Genomic DNA, 21,556 nt, shown 5'->3' on the forward strand with positions numbered 1-21,556 from the left:
ACACATCTCAGAAGTTCATCGTGTCACATTTTTTATTTAGCCAACGAAACTAAGCTTGCATTAAATCTCTAAAGAAGGGAGAAACCAGCTAAAATGCTTACACTAGCACAGCATGCTTATGTTAAATGTTGGTAGAAATAAAAATATATCAACACCCCCCCAAAAAACCCGCTTGCTGATCTGAAACTCTTATAGATCCTAATTATGTGTCCCCACTGGAATAAGCAATAAAACTTCCAGTGGCTTCAGCTGTGTAGGTCAACTGGGTGGAGGAAGAGCATTTGGCTCCTGCTTTGGACTGTGCAACAATCCTACCCTGTTTTAATTATTTAGGAACAATCTCATGAAAAAGAGCATCTCATGAAGCCTGCTGACACTGCCCTGCTATTTGAACTTGAGTCTAATATCTTTGAAAACAACATGTACCACACTAGTCTTCAAAACAGATGGCTATTGACCTTTTCTTTATTCCAGAGTGTATTCTAAAATTAGGAAAATTCAGCATTTAAGCCCGCATCATATAAAACCCATCTTGACTTACTAACCCCGTTTGGGGCTCTCTGGGGTTGAGCGGTCTTCTTCTGAAGCGTTCAAATATGCTTTGTTTGTGGTTCGTGGTTGTATTTAGTTAAATAGTTTGTTCGCTTTGTATATTGTCTCAGACATTGGTCATGTAAGCTCCCTTGTGAGGCCCTTGTCAAGAAGGTAAGATTGCGATATTTTCAACAAATGAAATGGAAATTAAAGATATACCTGGAGGCTATTTGACATACCCTTGTTGGCAGGTGCTTGCCATATGTCAGGAAAATTCAGGTGTAAAAATGGTGTCGGGGGGAATTTTGCCGAACCGGCAAAATGTCAGGGAAAACCCGGATGTATGGCAACGTATGGCAACCCATTGGAAAAAGCAGCGGAAACAGCTCAAAAAGCTTAAAATAACTATTTTGGGGGTAGGTTCCTCCCCAAAAGCTGAGCAATGTGAGTTTGCTCCCCCAAAAAACTTAACAATTTTTGAAATATGGCAACACTATCCACACAGCAAGCACTTCATGCACAGCAATTGGACTGGGACTGTGCTTCTGCAAACTACCAACGTAATGTTTTGTGACAGTGTGGGGGCAACCCACATCACGAACATACGGACACAGGAAGCTGACTTATACTAGTCAGATGATTGGTCCATCTAGCTCAGTACAGTGGTACCTCGAGTTACAAATGCCTCAGGTTACAAATGCTTCAGGTTACAAACTCCGCTAACCTGGAAGAGTTACCTCGAGTTGAGAACTTTACCTCAGGATGAGAACAGAAATTGTGTGGTAGTGGCAAGGCGGCAGCAGGAGGCCCCGTTAGCTAAAGTGGTACCTCAGGTTAAGAATGGTTTCAGGTTAAGAATGGACCTAAGTTCGTAACTAGAGGTACCACTGTACTGTCTATGAGAATGGCAGCAACTGCAGGGTTTGATACAACATATCCCCAGCCCTACCTGGAGATGCTAGGACCTTCTGTGTGCAGAGCAGATGCTGTCCCCAAGCCTCTGATTAAGACCTAAATTTCCACACAGAGCAGCTGCCATTTCAAGTTGACATCATGGGGGCAGCTATTTTCTGTAAAGCTCTCCTTAGCACGCCTTGGTTGAGCTTACCGTGTATACTTCACAACAGATGCAGAGACCATTGTTCTTTGTGAATGAATGTGCAATGTCTAACAAAGCTGGTCTCGTCATGGGTTCTCCAGTTAATACTATGCACTGTGGCCTGTGAAGGTGGAAAATGGTACATTAAGTTTGGTGATACATACATCCACTCAGCATCCACTCACATCCAGCAGAGACCTTACCTGAAGTTTTTCACATGATCATCCACCGTAGTTAATTCCAATGCAGAGTCAATGGCATTAATATAGTATACTGCCTGTGATGATGAACCCCAATTTACATCTGTTGTGGATAAAAAATATTTCATATTGTATCATCATTAATTTTTTTCCGGCCATCCTTTCTTGACAACCATGGGAAGAGCTTGAGTTTTGTATGTAGGATGGTGAACAAATTCAGTGCATTTACTTTAAAGAAACTTCTAATAGCAGAACACTTTTTAAAAAGAGAATATATTTGCTTTCTAGCGGATCTTTCTACTTGGTGTGGTTTACTGTGGTTCAAGTAATGGTTTTAAAGAACAAGCCTGTGCCTGACTACTCAGAAGTAACTCCCACTGACATTTACAGGTAAGTGTGAATAGGTTGGAAACCATGCAGTACTTAAGGAAAACGCAGGGGGAGAGAGTGAATTGGAATAGCAGTGACCAGAACACTGAGGCTACCATGTCACTAGCTAAGAAGCCATCTTGGCTTTCTTGTTCTGAGCCTGATACCATAGCACCTGCGCTCACAGAACCAGAGCCAGGATCTGAGGCACCTAATGTGTCACATAGTACCCTGCTAGTCCAAGAGCAGAGGGAGTGTGCCAAGCAGGAAATCGTTGAATGAAGGAGAAGGATTGGCCATTTAGGAGCCTCTAATTCACCCGGGACACGGGTAGCACCGTGGGTTAAACCACAGAGCCTAGGACTTGCCAATCAGAAGGTCGGTGGTTCGAATCCCCGTGGCAGGGTGAACTCCCGCTGCTCAGTCCCTGCTCCTGCCAACCTAGCAGTTCGGAAGCACATCAAAGTGCAAGTAGGTAAATAGGTACCACTCCGGCGGGAAGGTAAATGGCGTTTCCATGCACTGCTCTGGCTTGCCAGAAAGCGGCTTAGTCATGCTGGCCACATGACCCGGAAGCTGTACGCTGGCTCCCTCAGCCAGTAAAGCCGAGGGCCTTCTCGCAGATCCAGCGCCGAGGGCCTTCTGGCGGTTCCCTCATTGCGAGAAGTGAGGTTACAGGGAACCAGACAGAGGGTCTTCTCAGTAGTGGCATCCACCCTGTGGAACGCCCTCCCTTCAGATGTGAAGGAAATAAGTAGCTATCTTATCTTTAAAAGACATCTGAAGGCAGCCCTGTTTAGGGAAGTTTTTAATATTTAATGCTGTATTGTTTTTAACACTCGATTGGAAGCCACCCAGCGTGGCTGGGGAAACTCAGCCCGATGGGCGGGGTATAAATCAAAAAATATTATTATTATTGTTACAGTGGTACCTCGGGATGCGAACGGGATCCGTTCCGGAGCCCCGTTCACATCCCGAATGGAACGCAAGACGCGGCGGCCCGTCTGCACATGTGCGGGTCGCGTTTCGCTGCTACCACGCATGCGCATGACATCATTTTGAGCGCCTGCGCATGCGCAAGCGGCAAAACCCGGAAGTAACGCGCTCCGTTACTTCCAGGTTGCTGCGGAGCGCAACTCAAACATGCTCAACCCGAAGCGAATTCAACTCGAGGTATGACTGTATTATGAGCGCCACAATCCCAGAGTCCTCCGCAACTGGACCTAATGGTCAGGGGTCCCTTTACCTTTACCTTTAATTCTCCCAAAGGTGTAAAGCTTAGGACAGGTCCTTTACTAAATTTACCGTATATCCTGCCCTTATGCCCAAAGGAGTCAAGGTAGCTCACTAGGAGCTCTCCATGGTGCTGCAGCAACCAACTTGCCTTGCCCCTTGACTCCCAGAGGCAAAGAACAGAACATCCATCTTTTACTGTACAGTGGGTTCAAGATACGGGTTGGCTGCCAGTCCCAGACCCAAGCACCTTACTGTTTCATAGCATGAGGAGTGATTTATCTGGAAAGAAAGCTTCACGGCAGGTTCACCTCCAGGATATTATAAACAGTATTATTATAATATAGTCATGTATACCCTGGCAGGACTTAAGGTTGCTTACAACATGCATATAGAAAATTCATAAAAACCATACCCATAATTATAATAAAAACAGCACAGCAGCAGCCCTTTCATTAAAAGCAGTCAGTTCCCAAAAGCTTATTGGAACAAGAAAGTCTTCACCTGCCAGCAGAAGAACTTATAGACTCAACAAGCCAATTCACTCTTTCATCCTGCATTTTCTGTTCCTTTTTTAAAAACATTGCATGGCAGAGCCACCCTCATCCATAGATTTAATTGCTATATTCATGTCGTTTGCCTGCATTGATACTGCCATTATATAATTTAGTCAATAGGAGGCACTGTTATTAATTGCATCTTAGTGGAGTTGGGCGTTTCTTCTTCCTGCTGTGTTCTTATTAGAAAAATAGGGACAATAAAGTTCTTCTTTAGCTTCCTAACTGGGTCTGTCCTCCAAGACTTCCACGACACTGCCTGATTTTCAGAGTCTTTAGACCCTCCTACCACCTGAGGCAGAAATAAGAGCCATCAATAAAAAACAACGAAGGAATTCAGGATTTTAGCTGAGCTGTGATTGGGGAGGAAAATGTCTCCTGAACAAAAGGAAGAAGCACAACCAGAAATTCTTAGCTTTAGCATTGAACGCAGAAGTTTGTTCTTCAGTCAATGAACTATGTTAGTCCCGACTTTTTTTATCACTGCCCCCCAAATTCTGCAGCTCCTGGAAGCTTATAGGTAATAGATATAGCTATACAGGTTAAATACAGATATAGATACAGATAGATAAATTCTGAATACCTAGGAGAGTCCCATAAGTATGCAGAAAAATCTTGTTTTTGAGTGGCCTCAGATTGATATTGCTTTCAGACTGTGAGGCACTCAACTACCTAATTTCACTTGTAAAGGAAATGGGGGGATGTTTGTGGTTTTTGTGTGTGTGTGTTTGTAGTGATGGCTTTCCATTTGCTTTTTGTGTTTCATGTGACCCTGACCCATGACAGTAGAATTTCCATGATAGCTAGAAATATGTTGTTTTTACAGGAAAACAGAGACTCGTGGAAATTATCGCAGGTCTGAAAAAGAAGTATTAGAAGCAACCACCATCATCTATTTTTTATCTTGCAAATACATACTTATTCAGACAGAAGGCTTTTTTTTGCCCTTTGTTCATTTGGATAAGTGCTTTTGTACTGTACATTTTGTGAAAATGTAGCACAAAGACTTCTAGGTTAAAAGCACAAAGAGAACAGGTGGTTTTAGCTGATGTGTTGCTCTGCAAAGGAAGATCTGGGCTGTCCTGTTCATAAAAGCCTCGCTTGTTTGAAGACACAGTTTTTCAGAAGCTGATGAACTGTCTCCTTGAGGAGACAGAAAGTGTCACATAAAAGTGTCAGCAGACACCCGGCAGATAGGATTAGGAATCTGAAATAGGATTGAATAATATTACCAAGTATTTTTAGGAATATATGTTTGTGTGTGTGTATTTCTACTGGGGCTGGATTAAATGGACGTAAGGAAGAGCAGGAGAATGGAGGCAGATTAGGGGAAAATTTAAAGCTGTATCATCCTTTTATAATCTAAAGTATATATCCGCTTGGGACGCGGGTGGCGCTGTGGGTTAAACCGCAGAGCCTAGGACTTGCCGATCAGAAGGTCGGCGGTTTGAATCCCCATGACGGGGTGAGCTCCCGTTGCTCGGTCCCAGCTCCTGCCAACCTAGCAGTTCGAAAACACCTCAAAGTGCAAGTAGATAAATAGGTACTGCTCTGGCGGGAAGGTAAACGGTATTTCCGTGTGCTGCTCTGGTTCGCCAGAAGCAGCTTAGTCATGCTGGCCACATGACCCGGAAGCTGTACCCTGGCTCCCTCGGCCAATAAAGTGAGATGAGCGCTGCAACCCCAGAGTTGGTCACGACTGGACCTAATGGTCAGGAGTCCTTTATATATCTGCTTATAATTATCTTGAAATTATGGCAATTTCAAGAAGGGAGTAGAGAGTACATTTTTTACAGCAAAAACAGTAGCTGTGAAACATTTCAACAGTAAATAAGATTCCCCCCTTTATGGGGATCTCATTTTGACACGAGACTTTATCATCCTTGAGTTTTACACACCAGATCCACCCGTCTTCCATTCTTAAGCATTATCTCTCTTATTTTTCCGCCCTGCCTTACCTGGCTTCTTGTACGTCACGTAAATATAAAGAAAGAGCTCGACAGCGTACGTGATGACAGCTGCCCACCAGTTGATGACGAACATGACTCCACAACACAGAATTGCTCCGAAAAGGGACACCCACATGTTGTAATACTTGAAAGCAGGTCTCCAACCTGCAGAAATCACAAATGGACTAAGTCAATATTAAGAAAGGCCAAGAAAATGGAAACTGTATCTACGAGATTAATGGTCTCATTCGTTTATTAAATTTATGTATTGTGTTTGCATGAGGAAATGCCCTAACTCCCCAAGTTGCTATTGCAGAGAGTGAAATAGCAAAAGCACAAGTCTTGTTTGTTGTACTTGCCAATGGAAAGGACTGCTAGCAGAACACATGTGCAGCTGTAGGAGGAAATATACTTTGAGGTTGTTCCTAGAGATGTCATCCACTCTAGTACAGTGGTACCCTGGTTCTTGAACGTAATCCATTCTGAGAGTCCATTCAACTCCCGAATCTGTTCGAAAACCAAGGCACAGCATCTGATTGGCTGCAGGAGCTTCCTGCACTCAATCGGAAGCTGCAGTAGCCACGCCAGATGTCCGGCTTCTGTAAAACATTCATAAACTGGAACGCTCACTTGCGGGTTTTTGGCATTCGGGAGCCAATTTGTTCGACAACTAAACTGTTCAAGAACCAAGGTACAACTGTATACTTAAAAATAAAAATCAATTGGTGTCAAACTATATTTGCATGGTTTTGTAATTACTTAATCCATTTGGGGAGTCCGTTCAACTCCCGAAACAATTTGAAAGCCAAGGCGCAGCTTCTGATTGGCTGCAGAAGCTTCCTGCACTCCACTGGAAGCCGTGTCGGACGTTCGGCTTCCAAAAAACATTTGCAGACCGGAACACTCACTTCTGGGTTTGCAGCATCCGGGAGCCTATTTGTTCGGGAGCCAAGCCATTCGAGTACCAAGGTACCACTGTACCAATAGCATTCGGAGGATATACAGTAATTGGTCCTGGGGTTCTTGCAGGGCTGGGCCTAATCTGCAATTGTTTCGCTCTGCAGATAATTAGGGGAAGCCTGTCTTTTAAAACCTGCACTCTGATCAGGCAACAGCATGAGCACTGATGGGAACAGAGTTAAGATATATATTTGTGCCACCACTGTGGTTTCACCCATGCTGGAAAGATGAGAGCTTGTTTCTCTGCAGCTGAAATAAATGTCTCCATGTGGTATAACAAGCGATTTGCAGCTTGTCTATGACTAAAAGGGAAGTAGATCTGTAAGCTCTGGCTTTTGCTGAATTGGCAAGGAGAAGATGCAAGTAAAGGGCACAATTATTTATTTCCTTTGTTGGTGGAGAACTCTTATAACAGCCACTGAAAAAGAAAATGGGAGTGATGGCCTTTCCTTCTAAAAATGATATGTAGCTGCCATTTATTAAACTGGTATTATGGAATAGCATTGTGTTATGTCAAAAAAGCACCAATATTGAGATTTGGCAATATGCAAATCATATACATGTAACTGATTATTTTTTTTAATGGATAATTTCTCAACTAAAAACTTAATAGTAAAAAAAAATGATAATATCAACTAATGGAAGATAAAGTTAAAGGTTTTTAAAAATTATTATTAAGCGGTATGTATGTCTTGCCAAACAAAATAGATTCCATCTATGTTTTATTAATTTTCTTATGTCAACTGCTTTTCGATGTCTGCTTTTATTGCTATTTTTAATGACTATTTTATACCATTTTAGGTAAACCACTTGGTGTGTTTTTTCCAATTAAGTGGCATTTAAATCTTGCTAAGTAATAATGTATTAAACTTAAAACAATTGTATTGAACTTAAAAGTTCAATCTTTTTCTTGCTCCTGCGGATTGGATAATTTTTTTGATTTGCAGTGGGCTGTGACAATCCACACCTCCTCCAATCTTTACTAGACTTGAATTTAGACTTCTAAACGAGAGAGAGAGAGAGAGAGAGAGAGAGAGAGAGAGAGAGAGAGAGAGAGAGAGAGAGAGAACACTAGCCCTTTCTCTCATTTTCCCTTTTTCTTTCTTCAGCTTTCAAGTCTCAGTTCACAAAAATTAAGAGGACATTTTGTTTTGGCATGTGTGGATATAATTAGAGAAACCAGAAAATTTTTGGAAAAAAAACCAGGTTTCCCCCTGTTTTCCCCCAAAGCTGTTTTTTCCCCAGAAAAAAACGAAAAAAAAAACAAAAAAAACACAACAGTTTTATATACAGTAGTTGGAATATTCCACACACACACCCCATTTTTCAAGGGGGGAAAAAGGCTTTGGGAAAAAATGGAAAAAACCTGTACCCCCCACCCCCATTTTTCCGTTTCCCTCTCAGGCCTTTTCTAGGCCTCTAGAGATGTACCAAAAACCATGTGAGAAAAGTTTATATAACTTGTTGCCTACCATCTGATGCAGTTCATCAACTTGTAGGATAATCTTCCCAGTGTTTAATAAACTAATTTTGTTGACTGCGTTCAACTGGATTTGGTGGGGTAACGTCTTGAATGCAAAACTTTAATTTCTTTTCTTTTAAGATATTTTGTTTAGCACCTTTGACAAAGAAGCATGGTTAAATAATAAACTGAGGGGAATTTGGGCTGGTGTGGCTGTGTTTCACTTGGTAGACCACAAGTTGTTCAACCTCGATATTCCCTTTCTGTCTTCTTAGTCATTTCTATCAATCTAAATAAATTGAATAGATGTCCACTAAAGCTTATCTCACAATATATCAGGTTAGGCTATAAAACAGTGGAATGTTTTTCTTCTAAAGTAGTGAAATATTTTGTCTTCAGCAAATGCAATACAAATTTGCCAGAGGTAGGGCAAAGCTGGTTTTTAAGAAGGAAAGTGATTGTTGCAATTTATACACAAATAATAATAATAAAAAACACAACAGTGAATTTCTGGGCTGTCTTCCCACAAACTCAAGTCACTTGCCTACACCGGGGTCTTCTATACACTATTTTGGAAATTGGCTAGAGTCTGCAATACAGGCAATAAGTTGCCATCATAATGTTAGTGTCAGGACCACTTTCTCCTAACAGCACAATGGTTTGAAATACGACATACATGATAGATAGAGCTGAAAATAGAAAATGAAACACGAACCTGGAGATTTTGCATACGATGCATGGAAACAAGAGAAATTGATAAGCGCATACGAAGCCAGGAAGAAGTTGGAGATGATGGGAGCAATGGTGTTCAGCTCAGCTGTAGGGGAAAAAGAATCACAAACTAGATGTTAGCTGTGCTGGTATCTGAAGAGAGTCAGTTTTAGATAATGGGGTCTATCAAGTTGATAGACTATGCCGAAATGGCAAAATTAGCTGGGAAGTTCAGGAATCAAGAAGACAAGAAATTTTAAAAAGAATGGGAAATGTTTATAATGTACAGTGGTGCCTGGGGTTACATACACTTCAGGTTACAGACTCCACTAACCCAGAAATAGTACCTCGGTTTAAAACTTTGTTTCAGGATGAGAACAGAAATCGTGCTCCGGTGGCGCGGCAGCAGCAGGAGGCCCCATTAGCTAAAGTGGTGCTTCAGGTTAAGAACAGTTTCAGGTTAAGAACAGACCTCTGGAACGAATTAAGTACTTAACCCGAGGTACCACTGTATATACAAAATCATTGTAAGCAGGTCAAAACATTAGCAGTATTTAAAATACACTTGTAATGTGACAGAACGTATAGATAACTTAGGAAGATGAAAAATTGGAGAAGTATTGATATGCAGTTGAAAATAGAATCAAAACGACCCATGGATGGGATGGGGCAAAGTCAGGAGATTAAGAGCAATCTCGATATTTGGATTTTGTACTTTTTTATGTATGTCTATTTTCTTTTTTTCTTTTTTTTCTTTCTCCCTTTTTGAAAATCAAATATAAAAGATTATATATATAAAAAATAGATACTGGAGTCTGCTAACTGGGGCTGCAGCCCAGTTTTCCCATTCTCAAGGGCCACAGTTTTCCCGTTCTTGGGATAAGATGTTTCCTTCCAGTAGCACCTTAAAGACCAACTAAGTTAGTTCTTGGTATGAGCTTTCGTGTGCATGCACACTTCTTCAGATGCACACGAAAGCTCATACCAAGAACTAACTTAGTTGGTCTTTAAGGTGCTACTGGAAGGAAATTTCTTTTGTTTTGACTATGGCAGACCAACACGGCTACCTATCTGTAACTGGGATAAGGTGTGTAAAGAATGGACAATTCCATTCATTATCTGCTTTTTCATCTTCGGAAAAATTCCAGGACACTAGGTATCTTGGCTGTGGAAATTACTTTCTTTTCTTATATTAAAGGTGTATCTACCCTAGATCATGTTAACTGTCATGACTTCACCCAAACCATTATGGGAATGGTTGTTTGCTGAGAATTTGCTCCCTTAAGATGTGCATTATTGCAGCTTTCCCTAACTGGTGGCCTTCAGACATTTTGGACTCCCAGGCAGCATGGCCAAGGGTAAGGGATGGTGGAAGCTGCAGCCCAATAATATTTGGAATACATTTGGTTGGGCAAGTCTACATAATTGAATAAACAAAGTGCATGAGTGTAATGTCTGGTGTGTCTTCAATATCTTCTTACACACACACACTTTCCTACATATCCCTTGAGAAATGTTCAGGAGGGTTGCTTCACAGCAGCACGCAAAGGAACTACATACCAGTTTAGAAACTACTGTATTGTTATAATATTTGATGAATTTGACAGCAATAATATTTGATGAATAAATTTAACAGCAGTTAATGCGTACATATGTGTGTGTACACACACACAAACATTGTGTATTTTACATATATTTTTATTTCGGGGAATTTAAAAAAAAAAGGTGGAACATGAATAAATCATGATTAAACTCTGAATCTGGGGCAGAAATATTTTGTACCAGAGTTAGTTTTACATCCAATGCAGTCCCTCCAAATGCCCCTATTTTCCAGGGACGTCCCTGATTCCGGTTTGTGATTTGATCCCAGAATGTCCCACTTTTCCTTAGGATGTTCTATTTTCATTGGATAAATGTTGGAGGGTATGGAGTCAGATGGCTCCCGAGCCGTCTGATGGCAATCCTGTACAGTCATACCTTGGTTCTCGAACGCCTTGCGAGTCTAACGTTTTGGCTCCCGAACGCTGCAAACCCGGAAGTGGGTGTACCAGTTTGCAAACATTTTCTGGAAGCCAAATGTCTGACACAGCTACTGCGGCTTGCGATTGAGTGCAGGAAGCTCCAGCAGCTAATCAGAAGCCATGCCTTGGTTTTTGAACATTTTCGGAAGTTGAACGGATTTCTGGAATGGATTCCATTCAAGAACCAAGGTACAACTATATAGGGAAGTTTTTTTAAAAAAAAGTTTAATGTTTTATTACGTTTTTATGTAAGTTGGAGGCTGCCCAGAGTGGATGGGACAACCCAGTAAGATGTGTGGGGTATAAATAGTAAAATCATCATTATGGAATGGGACGTCCCTATTTTCATTGGAGAAATGTTGGAGGGGTATACCAATGCATTTCTTAAATACATAAGGATTGTCAAGGCCTTTTTTGTTTTGTTAGCATTCTCCTTAGAAGAGAGTCGACATGGTGTGCACCTAGATCAAAAAGCCTCTTTTGTGCAGTGACAAAGCGTCATGTATTCAAAATAGGAAGCCAGGTACAAAATGAAACATTACAAGCTGCGATCGGTTATGATCAAATGAGAGGGATTGCAGCTGAAATCTCCCAGGAATCAGTACTGTGAACCTGATATGAAGGCAAGTTGAATTTGCTGTGCTAATGGTTTGGAACAGTAGGCCTTTGATTTGTGTAGACAGGTTTTTCAAAAACGAGACTTATGCTACATTGGGGAAAGTGCCTTGAAGGGCAATCGCTTGATTTCTTAAGGTATTGAGCTCCTTGAGGAAACTGCAGATACTGAGCGACTTTGACATCAAACAAAACCTTTACGAGAACAAAAAACTTCCTTGGGTTCACTTGTTTCACTCTATTCAGCTGACTGCCTGCCTGCTATTCCTGTTGGATAATGGGGATTTTGCCGCTGTCTGAATTCCTACTTGTCTTAGGCCCCCTAGGCCTTTAAAGCTCTATTATGCAAGCCATATTTATCTAAAATGAGATGGATCTGCGACTTTTCAGTATATTTCCAATGGAGTCTTTGTGTCCTCATTTCCCTAGCCCAATTATGTTTACTGGTCCTTACATTAGGATATATCCAGTGCTTTCCCCCTCAAAAAATGTTTAGGGATACTCTCATTTTGTCTCAAGAAAATCACCATTTTATAGTTCAAATCGTGAAAAATAAATACAGTAAATGGACAAAAGTACAAAGATTCACAAAATGTTTAGGGGTATGCGTCCCCTTGTGTGTCCCCCAGAAAAAAAGCACTGGATGTATATGCTCACAAACCAGCAGAAGATTATTTTGTGCTGTCTGAAGCAACTCTGGTACATCACCAGTAGGTGACAACCAAGGACAGAGCCAGGGAACATGCGCTTGGACTTGCTTGTCAGAAAGTGGTGATGGAAGATATGACCTAGTTCTTACAAGTGTGGAACAGGTGTGTGGCACCTGTAGAAGCGACAGTTCCACCAACTGAAGTGGTCAGGTGGGCGCATGTGGCATTAAGATGTTCAAAGTGGTATCGCTGTGCATTAAATATATGTTGTGAACGTGGCTAAAAAAGGACTTTAGCAGGCTAATCTCAAGCAATTCTCCTGACTTTGATTAAAGCTCTGAGCAAAATATGTGTTAGCAATCAATGTCAACAAAAAAATGTATGCCCTTCCTTTTCATATATATGCCTTTTCCTTGTAATAGGTGGTGATTCTGCTTGTTTGCTTGTTTAGCCTAACAGTTGAAATAGCATGTTCTAGTGGTGGGGTTGTGAACAAATTATTTTTTTTGGGGGGGGGGATATTTAAACCAACATTTGTGAAAAAGAATGGAAGCCTTTCTTCTAGGCATTTTGACAATTTACATTCCAAATGATAAGAGGAGGGTTTTCTCATACGCAGCAACAGGAGCGAGAATGCTGATTGCTAAAAATTGGAAGGGGGAGAAAATCCGTACGAAGGAAGAATGGCAAATTAAACTAAGCAAATACTTGGAACTAGCAAAAATGACAGAGGTAATCAGGAATCAGTCAAACAAAAAAATTTAAAAGGAGCGGGATTGTTACAGAAGGTATTTGGAAAAACATTGTTCCTAAACAAAAACTTTAATGTGTTCCAATTAAAATTTGCAAATACAGTGATACCTCAGGTTAAGTACTTAATTCGTTCTGGAGGTCCGTACTTAACCTGAAACTGTTCTTAACCTGAAGCGCCACTTTAGCTAATGGGGCCTCCTGCTGCTGCCGTGCTGCCGGAGCACGATTTCTGTTCTCATCCTGAACCAAAGTACTTAACCCGAGGTACTATTTCTGGGTTAGCAGAGTCTGTAACCTGAAGCATATGTAACCTGAAGTGTATGTAACCTGAGGTACCACTGTAAAGATCACAGATAGATAATGTATACTATGTAAGATAAGTGATTTAAAGGAAAATAAGGACATAGTCATAAAGATAATGAAGAAGTAAGGAGCCGCAATGAGGTGGAGGGAAGTCATATTCAAAGAATTTAAGACTTTAAGACTTAAGAATTAATGTGACAGTATTATCAGATGTCGTATTATTTTGGTTATTTGTGTGTGTAATTTAATCTGTCTCGAAGAAAGAATGGAATATCTGTACAATTAATTAAATTAAAAACTCAATAAAGAATATATATGAAATAACATTTTCTGAAATGGTTCCAAAGGAGGTTTAGGGTTGATAAAAGGGGGGGGGGGAGCTATTGGTGAAAAAGTGTTATTTGTGATATACGCACCTATCAGAATAAAGGCCATGGCAATGATGAACGTCAGAACGTATCCTCTAATTGGCTCGTTGTTTTTGCCATATCCTTTGGCAAAGAAATGGAGTGCTCGGTAGATGTTATCCTTGCAGAGAGCCTGTCAAAAGAGCAGAACTTAGTTCAGAAAGGTAGGGTTGGGTGTGTGGGTGTGTTGAATGCAACAGAAAAGTTACTTCAAATGTGAAATGTAAAACACAGGGATGGGTTGGAGGGATAAATGACACATTAACTCCAGCACTGCCCTTTCCTGGGAGCCAGCATAATTGGTTTCAGAAATTACCATGGTATGGGATGCAACTACCGTATTTTTCACTCCATAAGACACACTTTTTTACTCCTAAATAGTAAAGGGAAATGTCTGTGCGTCTTATGGAGCGAATGCGTGGTCCCTGGAGCCGAATTACCAAGGGGCAAAAAGCAGATCGTGCTTTTTTCTTTCTTTTTTTAGAAAGTGGGAAGGAGAGGTTGAAACAAAGCTGATCAGCAAGCGATCGGGAGGGGAGATAAGGGTCTCTAGCAACAAAGGAGGCTGCCTGGGAGGGGGGAGGTAAAGATAGAGAACTTGCAAGGAGAGGAGACAGGAACATTAAACAATGAGGAGAGAAATTAGAAGAAAAGAAGGAGCAAAATACTGCTCCAGCTAAGGAAAAGACACTAAGGCAAACAAGAGGGAAGGGCGTGTTGACACAAAGCCGCTGAGCAGCTGATCACCAAACTCACATATCATGTCTGTGGCCACAGTATGAACCACAAAAATCATACATCCACTGTTTCGTTCAGAATATTTTTTCCTTGTTTTCCTCCTCTAAAAAAGCCTTATGGTCAGGTGCGTCTTATGGAGCGAAAAATACGGTATGTAGAAATGGCAAAAGCATACTGTTCTGGTAATGTAAGAATTGGCCCTCAATTTCATCACAGTGGGGTGGGAAGCCTACATCTTTTCCAAGAGTACCTTATTGTAAACCTGGATTTGGCTGGCAATCGAATAGGTACAGCATCTGTTCAAGTTGTTCAGCCCGCAACAACGGCCATGTGGCAACCATTCATTGCCCTAACTCTGTGTATCGGACCCAGCTGGTTCAATGTTGTGGCAGCTAAGGATATGGGGAGGAAGCTTTTCTTTAAAAAAAAAAGTTGTGCAAGGCATTCTCATGCATGTGGACCAACTGCTTACACGAAAACAAAGAACAAGAGAGACTGTGCTTTTGGCCTTACCTGGAAAACCTTGGGCGCGCTAACAAGCGAAGTGAGGGCTGACGAAAGGGTTGCAGAAAATATTCCGGCAGTGATTAAAGGACCAAAACCTGAAACCATGCTCATGACCTTTTTTGGGGGAAACACACAAACATGAAAGCCATGAAGCTCATGTAAGCAAGGGTTCAAGCACAACATCCCAATGTTTCCTGTTGCCGTATTGATGGTAATATATGTTAAAGGTAAAAGGTAAAGGGACCCCTGACCATTAGGTCCAGTCGTGGCCGATTCTGGGGTTGCTGCAGTCATCTCACTTTATTGGCCAAGGGAGCCAGCGTACAGCTTCCGGGTCATGTGGCCAGCATGACTAAGCTGCTTCTGGCGAACCAGAGCAGTACACGGAAACGCCGTTTACCTTCCCACCGGAGTGGTACCTATTTATCTACTTGCACTTTGACGTGCTTTCTAACTGCTAGGTTGGCAGGAGCAGGGATCGAGCAACGGGAGCTCACCCCATCGCGGGGATTCGAACCGCGACCTTCTGATCAGCAAGTCCTAGGCTCTGTGCTTTAACCCATAGAGCCACCCGTGTCCCTCCCTATATGTTAGTACTACCCTTTCCAACCTCTTCTCTATTATCTTTTAAGTCACCCATTAAAAACTCAATGAGTCTGTACCCAGCACAGCAAATTAACTGTTGTCGTCAAGAAAACCATTTTGCTGGTAATGGAGAAGACTGTTCTGTAATTCAGGCCTGCCCTGCTCTCACTGAAGCCAAAGGCAGAATTTTTATCTCTTTTGCAAATGGTGCCATTCAGAAACAGCATCATATTAAGAACGAGATGTTCCAAGGAACAAGTCTGCTACATTTTAAAGAGTGAGTGATCTCCATGTCCTCTAGATAGAAGCCTTCATGTAATAATATCAAACCCAGACTTTATTCTTCAGATATTGAAAGATGGCATGTGCCAATAGATTAAGGGGCAGTTTCTGTCAGCAACTTTTCAGAAGCAGTTTTGTAACTGTTTAAGGTGCAGAGCTCTTCAGGTTGTCTTTGCCACGCTACTAACTGGAGAACCAAAATGGCAGATAGATAATTTAACTTTGGTTAGACCAATATTTGATGGAGGTGTAAAGAATTACTAAGTGCGTGCTTCTAATACATATATTTTAAATTGTTTAAAAGAATGAGCTTCCAGGCTTACACCATTGTTCATGGAGTGGCTTGTCTTTGTGTTCTGCATCATTTAGAATGTAATTTACACAGGTAGGTCCATTGCTCTGCTTTGCTTCTATTCGGAACCTGAACTTGTGAGGAGCCTTGCCTTTTCCCATTCAATTCAGGTGAGGTGGCGGGTCTTAGGAAAGTCAATTGAAAAATTGCCTTTTTATGGCATTTTTTTAAAAAAATGGCAACTATTTTGGGGTCTTCCTAAAAAAAGTTCAACAACCTTTGGGGTGTCCTGTTACTTTTTGAAGTATGACAACCCAGGCATCCTTTTACACAAGCACAATTACACCCCCCAATTGCAGTGAGTTGAGAAGCTGTGGGGAGCATGAGATTCTGTGTACAAATTGGAACTCCTTTGGGTGCATATCTAATACAATCTGTGGTGGGACAAAGAAGAGAAGAAGAGTTTGGATTTAATATCCTGCCTTTCACTCCCTTTAAGGAGTCTCAAAGCGGCTAACATTCTCCTTTCCCTTCCTCCCCCACAACAAACACTCTGTGAGGTGAGTGGGGCTGAGAGACTTTAAAGAAGTGTGACTGGCCCAAGGTCACCCAGCAGCTGCATGTGGAGGAGCGGAGACGCGAACCTGGTTCCCCAGATTACGAGACTATCACTCTTAACCACTACACCACACTGGCTCTCAAAGGTGCTCATCTGATCTGCTGCTGCTGCTTACCTGGAGGGGCAAGGCAGCGAGGAGGACAATGTGGTGCAAACTCACCAGTGGTGCCAATCTGGTGCTTCTGCCTGTGCATTTGCACCACAATGCCCTCCCCAACCCTCCCCTTCCCCTTCCCAGCAAGGAATAGTAACTCCTCTGCTGGGAAGGCAGGTAAGTGCCTTTGCCCCATCCTGCCATCTCCTACTGATAGTTACAACAACATTCTGAAGCCATGCAGTAAGTCTGCAATCGTACACGCACTTATAAGCAACTGATTCCCATTTGGAAAAAGTGAGGTTTACTTCTTAGTGCAGATGCATGTTGCTGTGTTGTGAAGCTCTTTCTAGGTGGTGCCTAATTGGAACTCTTTTGAACCTTGGAATTATTCATCAACCCATAATCACATGTCTGGGTCAGTGGCGTAGCGTGGGTTGTCAGCACCCGGGGCAAGGCAAGTAATTTGCGCCCCCTAACCCGTGGATTTGCGCCCCCTAACCCGTGGATTTGCGCCCCCTAACCCATGGATTTGCGCACCCTAACCCTAACGCCTAGATGTTGCGCCCGGTGCGGCCGGGCCCCCCTGCACCCCCCACGCTACGCCACTGGTCTGGGTTTTGCACTACATTCTGCTTGTTCATGCATAGTCCAGGCCTCAGAGAGGGTGAGCCTTTCTGGTTCTAGTTAGAAACATCCTGGGCCATGATCATTAGAGCCTTTACAAACCATCCAATATTGAATGTTGCTAAGGAATCTAGGCAGCTGTCTTAGGCCAGGTCAGACTATCTGTCAATCTAGGCTTTTATTATCTATTCTGCTGTTATCATCAACTCTGCAATTAAATGATTTTGATGTGGGTGGCACTGTGGGTTAAACCATAGAGCCTAGGACTTGACAATCAGAAGGTCAGGGTTTGAATTCCCACGACGGGGTGAGCTCCCGTTGCTCGGTCCCTGCTCCTGCCAACCTAGCAGTTCGAAAGCACGTCAAAGTGCAAGTAGATAAATAGGTACCACTCTGGTGGGAAGGTAAACAGTGTTTCCGTGCGCTCCTCTGGTTTGCCAGAAGAGGCTTAGTCACGCTGGCCATATGACCCGGAAGCTGTACGCCGGCTCCCTCGGCCAATAAAGTGAGATGAGCGCCGCAACCCCAGAGTCGGTCACAACTGGACCTATTGGTCAGGGGTCCCTTTACCTTTACCTTTATGATTTTATACCACTACTAGCTGTACATTTCTATCCCACCTTTGCTCCAAGGAGGTCAAGGTGGCACACATGGTTCTGTCCTCTCTCCATTTTACTTTCCCAACAACCCTGCGAGGTAGGTTACGCTAAGAGATAATAACTGGCCCAAGGTTGCCCAGGGAGCTCCATGGCTAAGAGGGGATTTCTGCCACCCTGGCTCTCATATGCTACAGTTCTGCTTCCTGACCTTTTAGGTAAGGTGGTATGTAAAACACTGTCCGGGTATGTTAATTGCCACATCAACAGCAGAATGGATTGGCTCCCATTTCAGGTCATGTATCTTAGCTGTGGTGTTAACAGAGATATTGCAAAACCACACAATACACTCTGCTGTGTGGTTACGCTTGTGTTCATTTGTGTTATTATATATATAGTATGCAGCTTTCTCGGTTGAACAACACACATATGATTATACCAATTGCATAATTAGAGCTCTTTTGAACCTGGAAATTATTCATCAGCCCATAATCACATGTCTGGGTTTTACAGCTGGAGAAATCATAGCCCAGGGCACAAGCAGATGATCCATTGCAATTCATTCCGGATACAACTGTATCATTGACGTTCCCTGTAGCATCACGTACGACACAAGCAGCTGTGGAAACAACAGCATATTATTATTTCCCTTCCTTGTGACAGGGGGAGAATACGTTCACCGTGCCGCATACATCTTCAATTGCTTAATGCTTTCCCACCTCTATCATCTTGGGGCGGTAGGCGCCGTTTCCTTCTGATCACTGCGAATAATGCCACTATTCATTAAAGTGCTGCTATTACTGCTCTACGTTTTGTGCTCAAGCCCAGTGTACATTCAACAAACTAGGACATGTGTGAAATTTGGAAATGCCCAGTGCCTGACCCACACGGATTTACTTAACCTTAAGTGGCATTTGCAGAACCTGAAAGGAAGTGGGGACCGTAGACTTATGAGACAGAAGACTTGGAGAATGATAGAAAGTTCTATCATGTAGCATGTTCTGCTATATTTTAAAAATAGTGCAGATAGCTTGCCCTCATGCCACTAATTGCACAAAGCAACTATCATGGGCTCCAGGTATCAGAGACACAACCTAATGAGAACATAACAGCATCAGAAGTTCCCTGCTGGATCAGGCCAGGGCAGCATCCTGTTCTCACAGTGGCCAACGAAATGCCTATGGGAAGCATGCAAGTGGGATCTGGGTGCAAGAGCACTCTTCCCTCCTGTGGTTTACAGCAACTGGTATTCAGAAGATTGTCTCCAACAGTGGGGCATAGTCATTGTGGTCAGCAGCCACTGAATGTCTCATGGAGCCAATGTGAGCTCAGTCCTCAGAGCCCTCTTCAGGTATGGAAAGGAGATGGGAGTGCACAACATCTCACCTTTCAATTGGCAGGCAGGGTAAAGACTCTGGATTGGCTGGGTTAGGTAGATTCCAGGAGCCTGGCCTTCTGACCTTGGCTGTCACCCTCACACCCTGCTTAGTAGAGGTAAAGGGACCCCTAACCATTAGGTCCAGTTGTGACCGACTCTGGGGTTGCAGTGCTCATCTCGCTTTATTGGCCGAGGGAGCCAGTGTACAGCTTCTGGGTCATGTGGCCAGCATGACTAAGCCGCTTCTGGTGAACCAGAGCAGCGCACAGAAACACCATTTACCTTCCCACCAGAGTGGTACCTATTTATCTACTTGAACTTGGAAGTGCTTTCAAACTACTAGGTTGGCAGGAGCAGGGACTGAGCAACAGGCGCTCACCCTGTTGCGGGGATTCGAACCGCTGACCTTCTGATCGGCAAGTCCTAGGCTCTGTGGTTTAACCCACAGCACCACCCACGTCCGGCTCATGTCCTGCTTGGATGGCTTTAAAAGAGGATTAGGCAAATTCATGGAGGAGATGGCTATCAGTGGCTGCTAACCATGATTGCTATGTTCAAGTTCCACTGTCAGAGGCAGTCTGCATCAGAATACCAGTTGCTGGGAACTGCAGGGAAAGGTGGAGAGCGCTATTGCACTCAGGTTCTGCTTGTGAGCTTCCCACAGGCATCTGGCTGGACACTGTGAGAACAGGATAGTGGATTAGATCCAGTGGTGCTCTTCTTACTTATATCTGGTCAACAGAGCAGGGACTCCTGCTAGCTACTCTACAGGCTGCAGCTCAAACCACCAGCATTAACAGGGAAGACTTGTAAGCTGGAAGACTTTTATCCCAAGACTGGATTCAAATACAGCTGCTCTCAGTTCCTCCTGGCCGTGCAAGTAGCCAGCTGATCCGGCCTTGTGGAAAATTATCTTCCCTCCTTTCAAAGATGGCAATCAGCTAGTCCTTGAGAAAACCAGAACCGGTTTCTCTTGTCTTATCAACACATCTGATTGTCCTAATGGCAGTGATGCAAACAGGAAGAGGCAAGATGAAGGAGAACTGTTCTTTGACAGTATTTTTCCTAACTCGTTCTGATGGCGCTTGTAGTTTTCCGTAAGCCAAGCACTGGTGGAAGCTCTCCATATGATGAAGTCACAAGTTCAACACAGTGGAATAGTTCAACTCCTTGAACTTTTCCTAGAAAAGTAGCCTCTTTAGCTATTTGTCAATCCACAGCTGATCCAATTCTATGCAGCGAAATGAGGAATGTTGTTTTCAAGTATGTGTTTTTACTTACGAATAGACATCTGTTTTACTATATAGAAAATCCATAAGATAAACAAATAATGAGGGTAAGTGATGATCTGAGCACAAGACTTTAAACGTACCTAAGAATATTAATTACTCTGGATTAGAATGCAAACATATGCTTCTTATTTACCTGCACAGATTGCTACACCTACATAAGCAATCGTTGTAACCAGAATGGCCAGCATAGTTCCTTTGGGTATAGCAGCTTGTGGATCCTAGAATATTACAATAAAAAGACTGCAATGAATAGTCATTAAAGACACACACACACACACACACAGGGTTGCATATCCTCTGCATGTTTGCGTTCACAAACAGTTCTGTTACAGAATTTAAATACTATTTTTAAAAAAAAAAAAATAGTTACTTGTCCTTGGGATAATGTGACAATAAGTCTAAAATTGTGTAGGCAATTTGGAGATTTTGTGCAGGGATGTTTTATATGGACATGGTTAATGTGCTGTTTAATGGGCATAGTTGGGCATAATTAGGGGAAGGGCAGTAGCTCAGCAGTAGAACATCTGCTTTGCATGCAGAAGGTCCCAGGTTTCCAGTGGTGTAATGGTTCAGTGCATCTGGCTGTTAACCAGAAGGTTGGTGGTTCGAGCCTACCCTGGGACAGCTGTGGGCAGAATTCCTACATTGCAGGGGGTTGGACTAGAATGACCCTCAGGGTCCTTTCCAGCCGTGCAATTCTATGATTCTATGACAGGAGAAGAA

At 42.7% G+C, this 21,556-nt stretch overlaps 1 protein-coding gene across 2 annotated transcripts in view; it reads right to left on the reverse strand.

Moving 5' to 3' along the window:
- Positions 1 to 21,556, reverse strand: part of SLC12A1 (solute carrier family 12 member 1) — a 75,757-nt gene that overhangs the window by 24,407 nt on the left and 29,794 nt on the right. For both annotated transcript variants that reach the window (XM_081888840.1, XM_081888841.1), the window contains 8 exons: positions 20,967 to 21,051; positions 18,631 to 18,782; positions 15,075 to 15,182; positions 13,833 to 13,956; positions 9,079 to 9,180; positions 5,951 to 6,106; positions 1,837 to 1,936; positions 1,643 to 1,754 (listed from right to left, as the gene is read on the reverse strand). In XM_081888840.1, the coding sequence (XP_081744966.1) occupies positions 1,643 to 1,754; positions 1,837 to 1,936; positions 5,951 to 6,106; positions 9,079 to 9,180; positions 13,833 to 13,956; positions 15,075 to 15,182; positions 18,631 to 18,782; positions 20,967 to 21,051 (939 nt within the window). The remainder of the gene's footprint in view (positions 1 to 1,642; positions 1,755 to 1,836; positions 1,937 to 5,950; positions 6,107 to 9,078; positions 9,181 to 13,832; positions 13,957 to 15,074; positions 15,183 to 18,630; positions 18,783 to 20,966; positions 21,052 to 21,556) is intronic.

Source organism: Podarcis melisellensis, assembly GCF_964234715.1.
Source record: "Podarcis melisellensis genome assembly, chromosome: 14".
NCBI lineage: Eukaryota > Metazoa > Chordata > Lepidosauria > Squamata > Lacertidae > Podarcis > Podarcis melisellensis.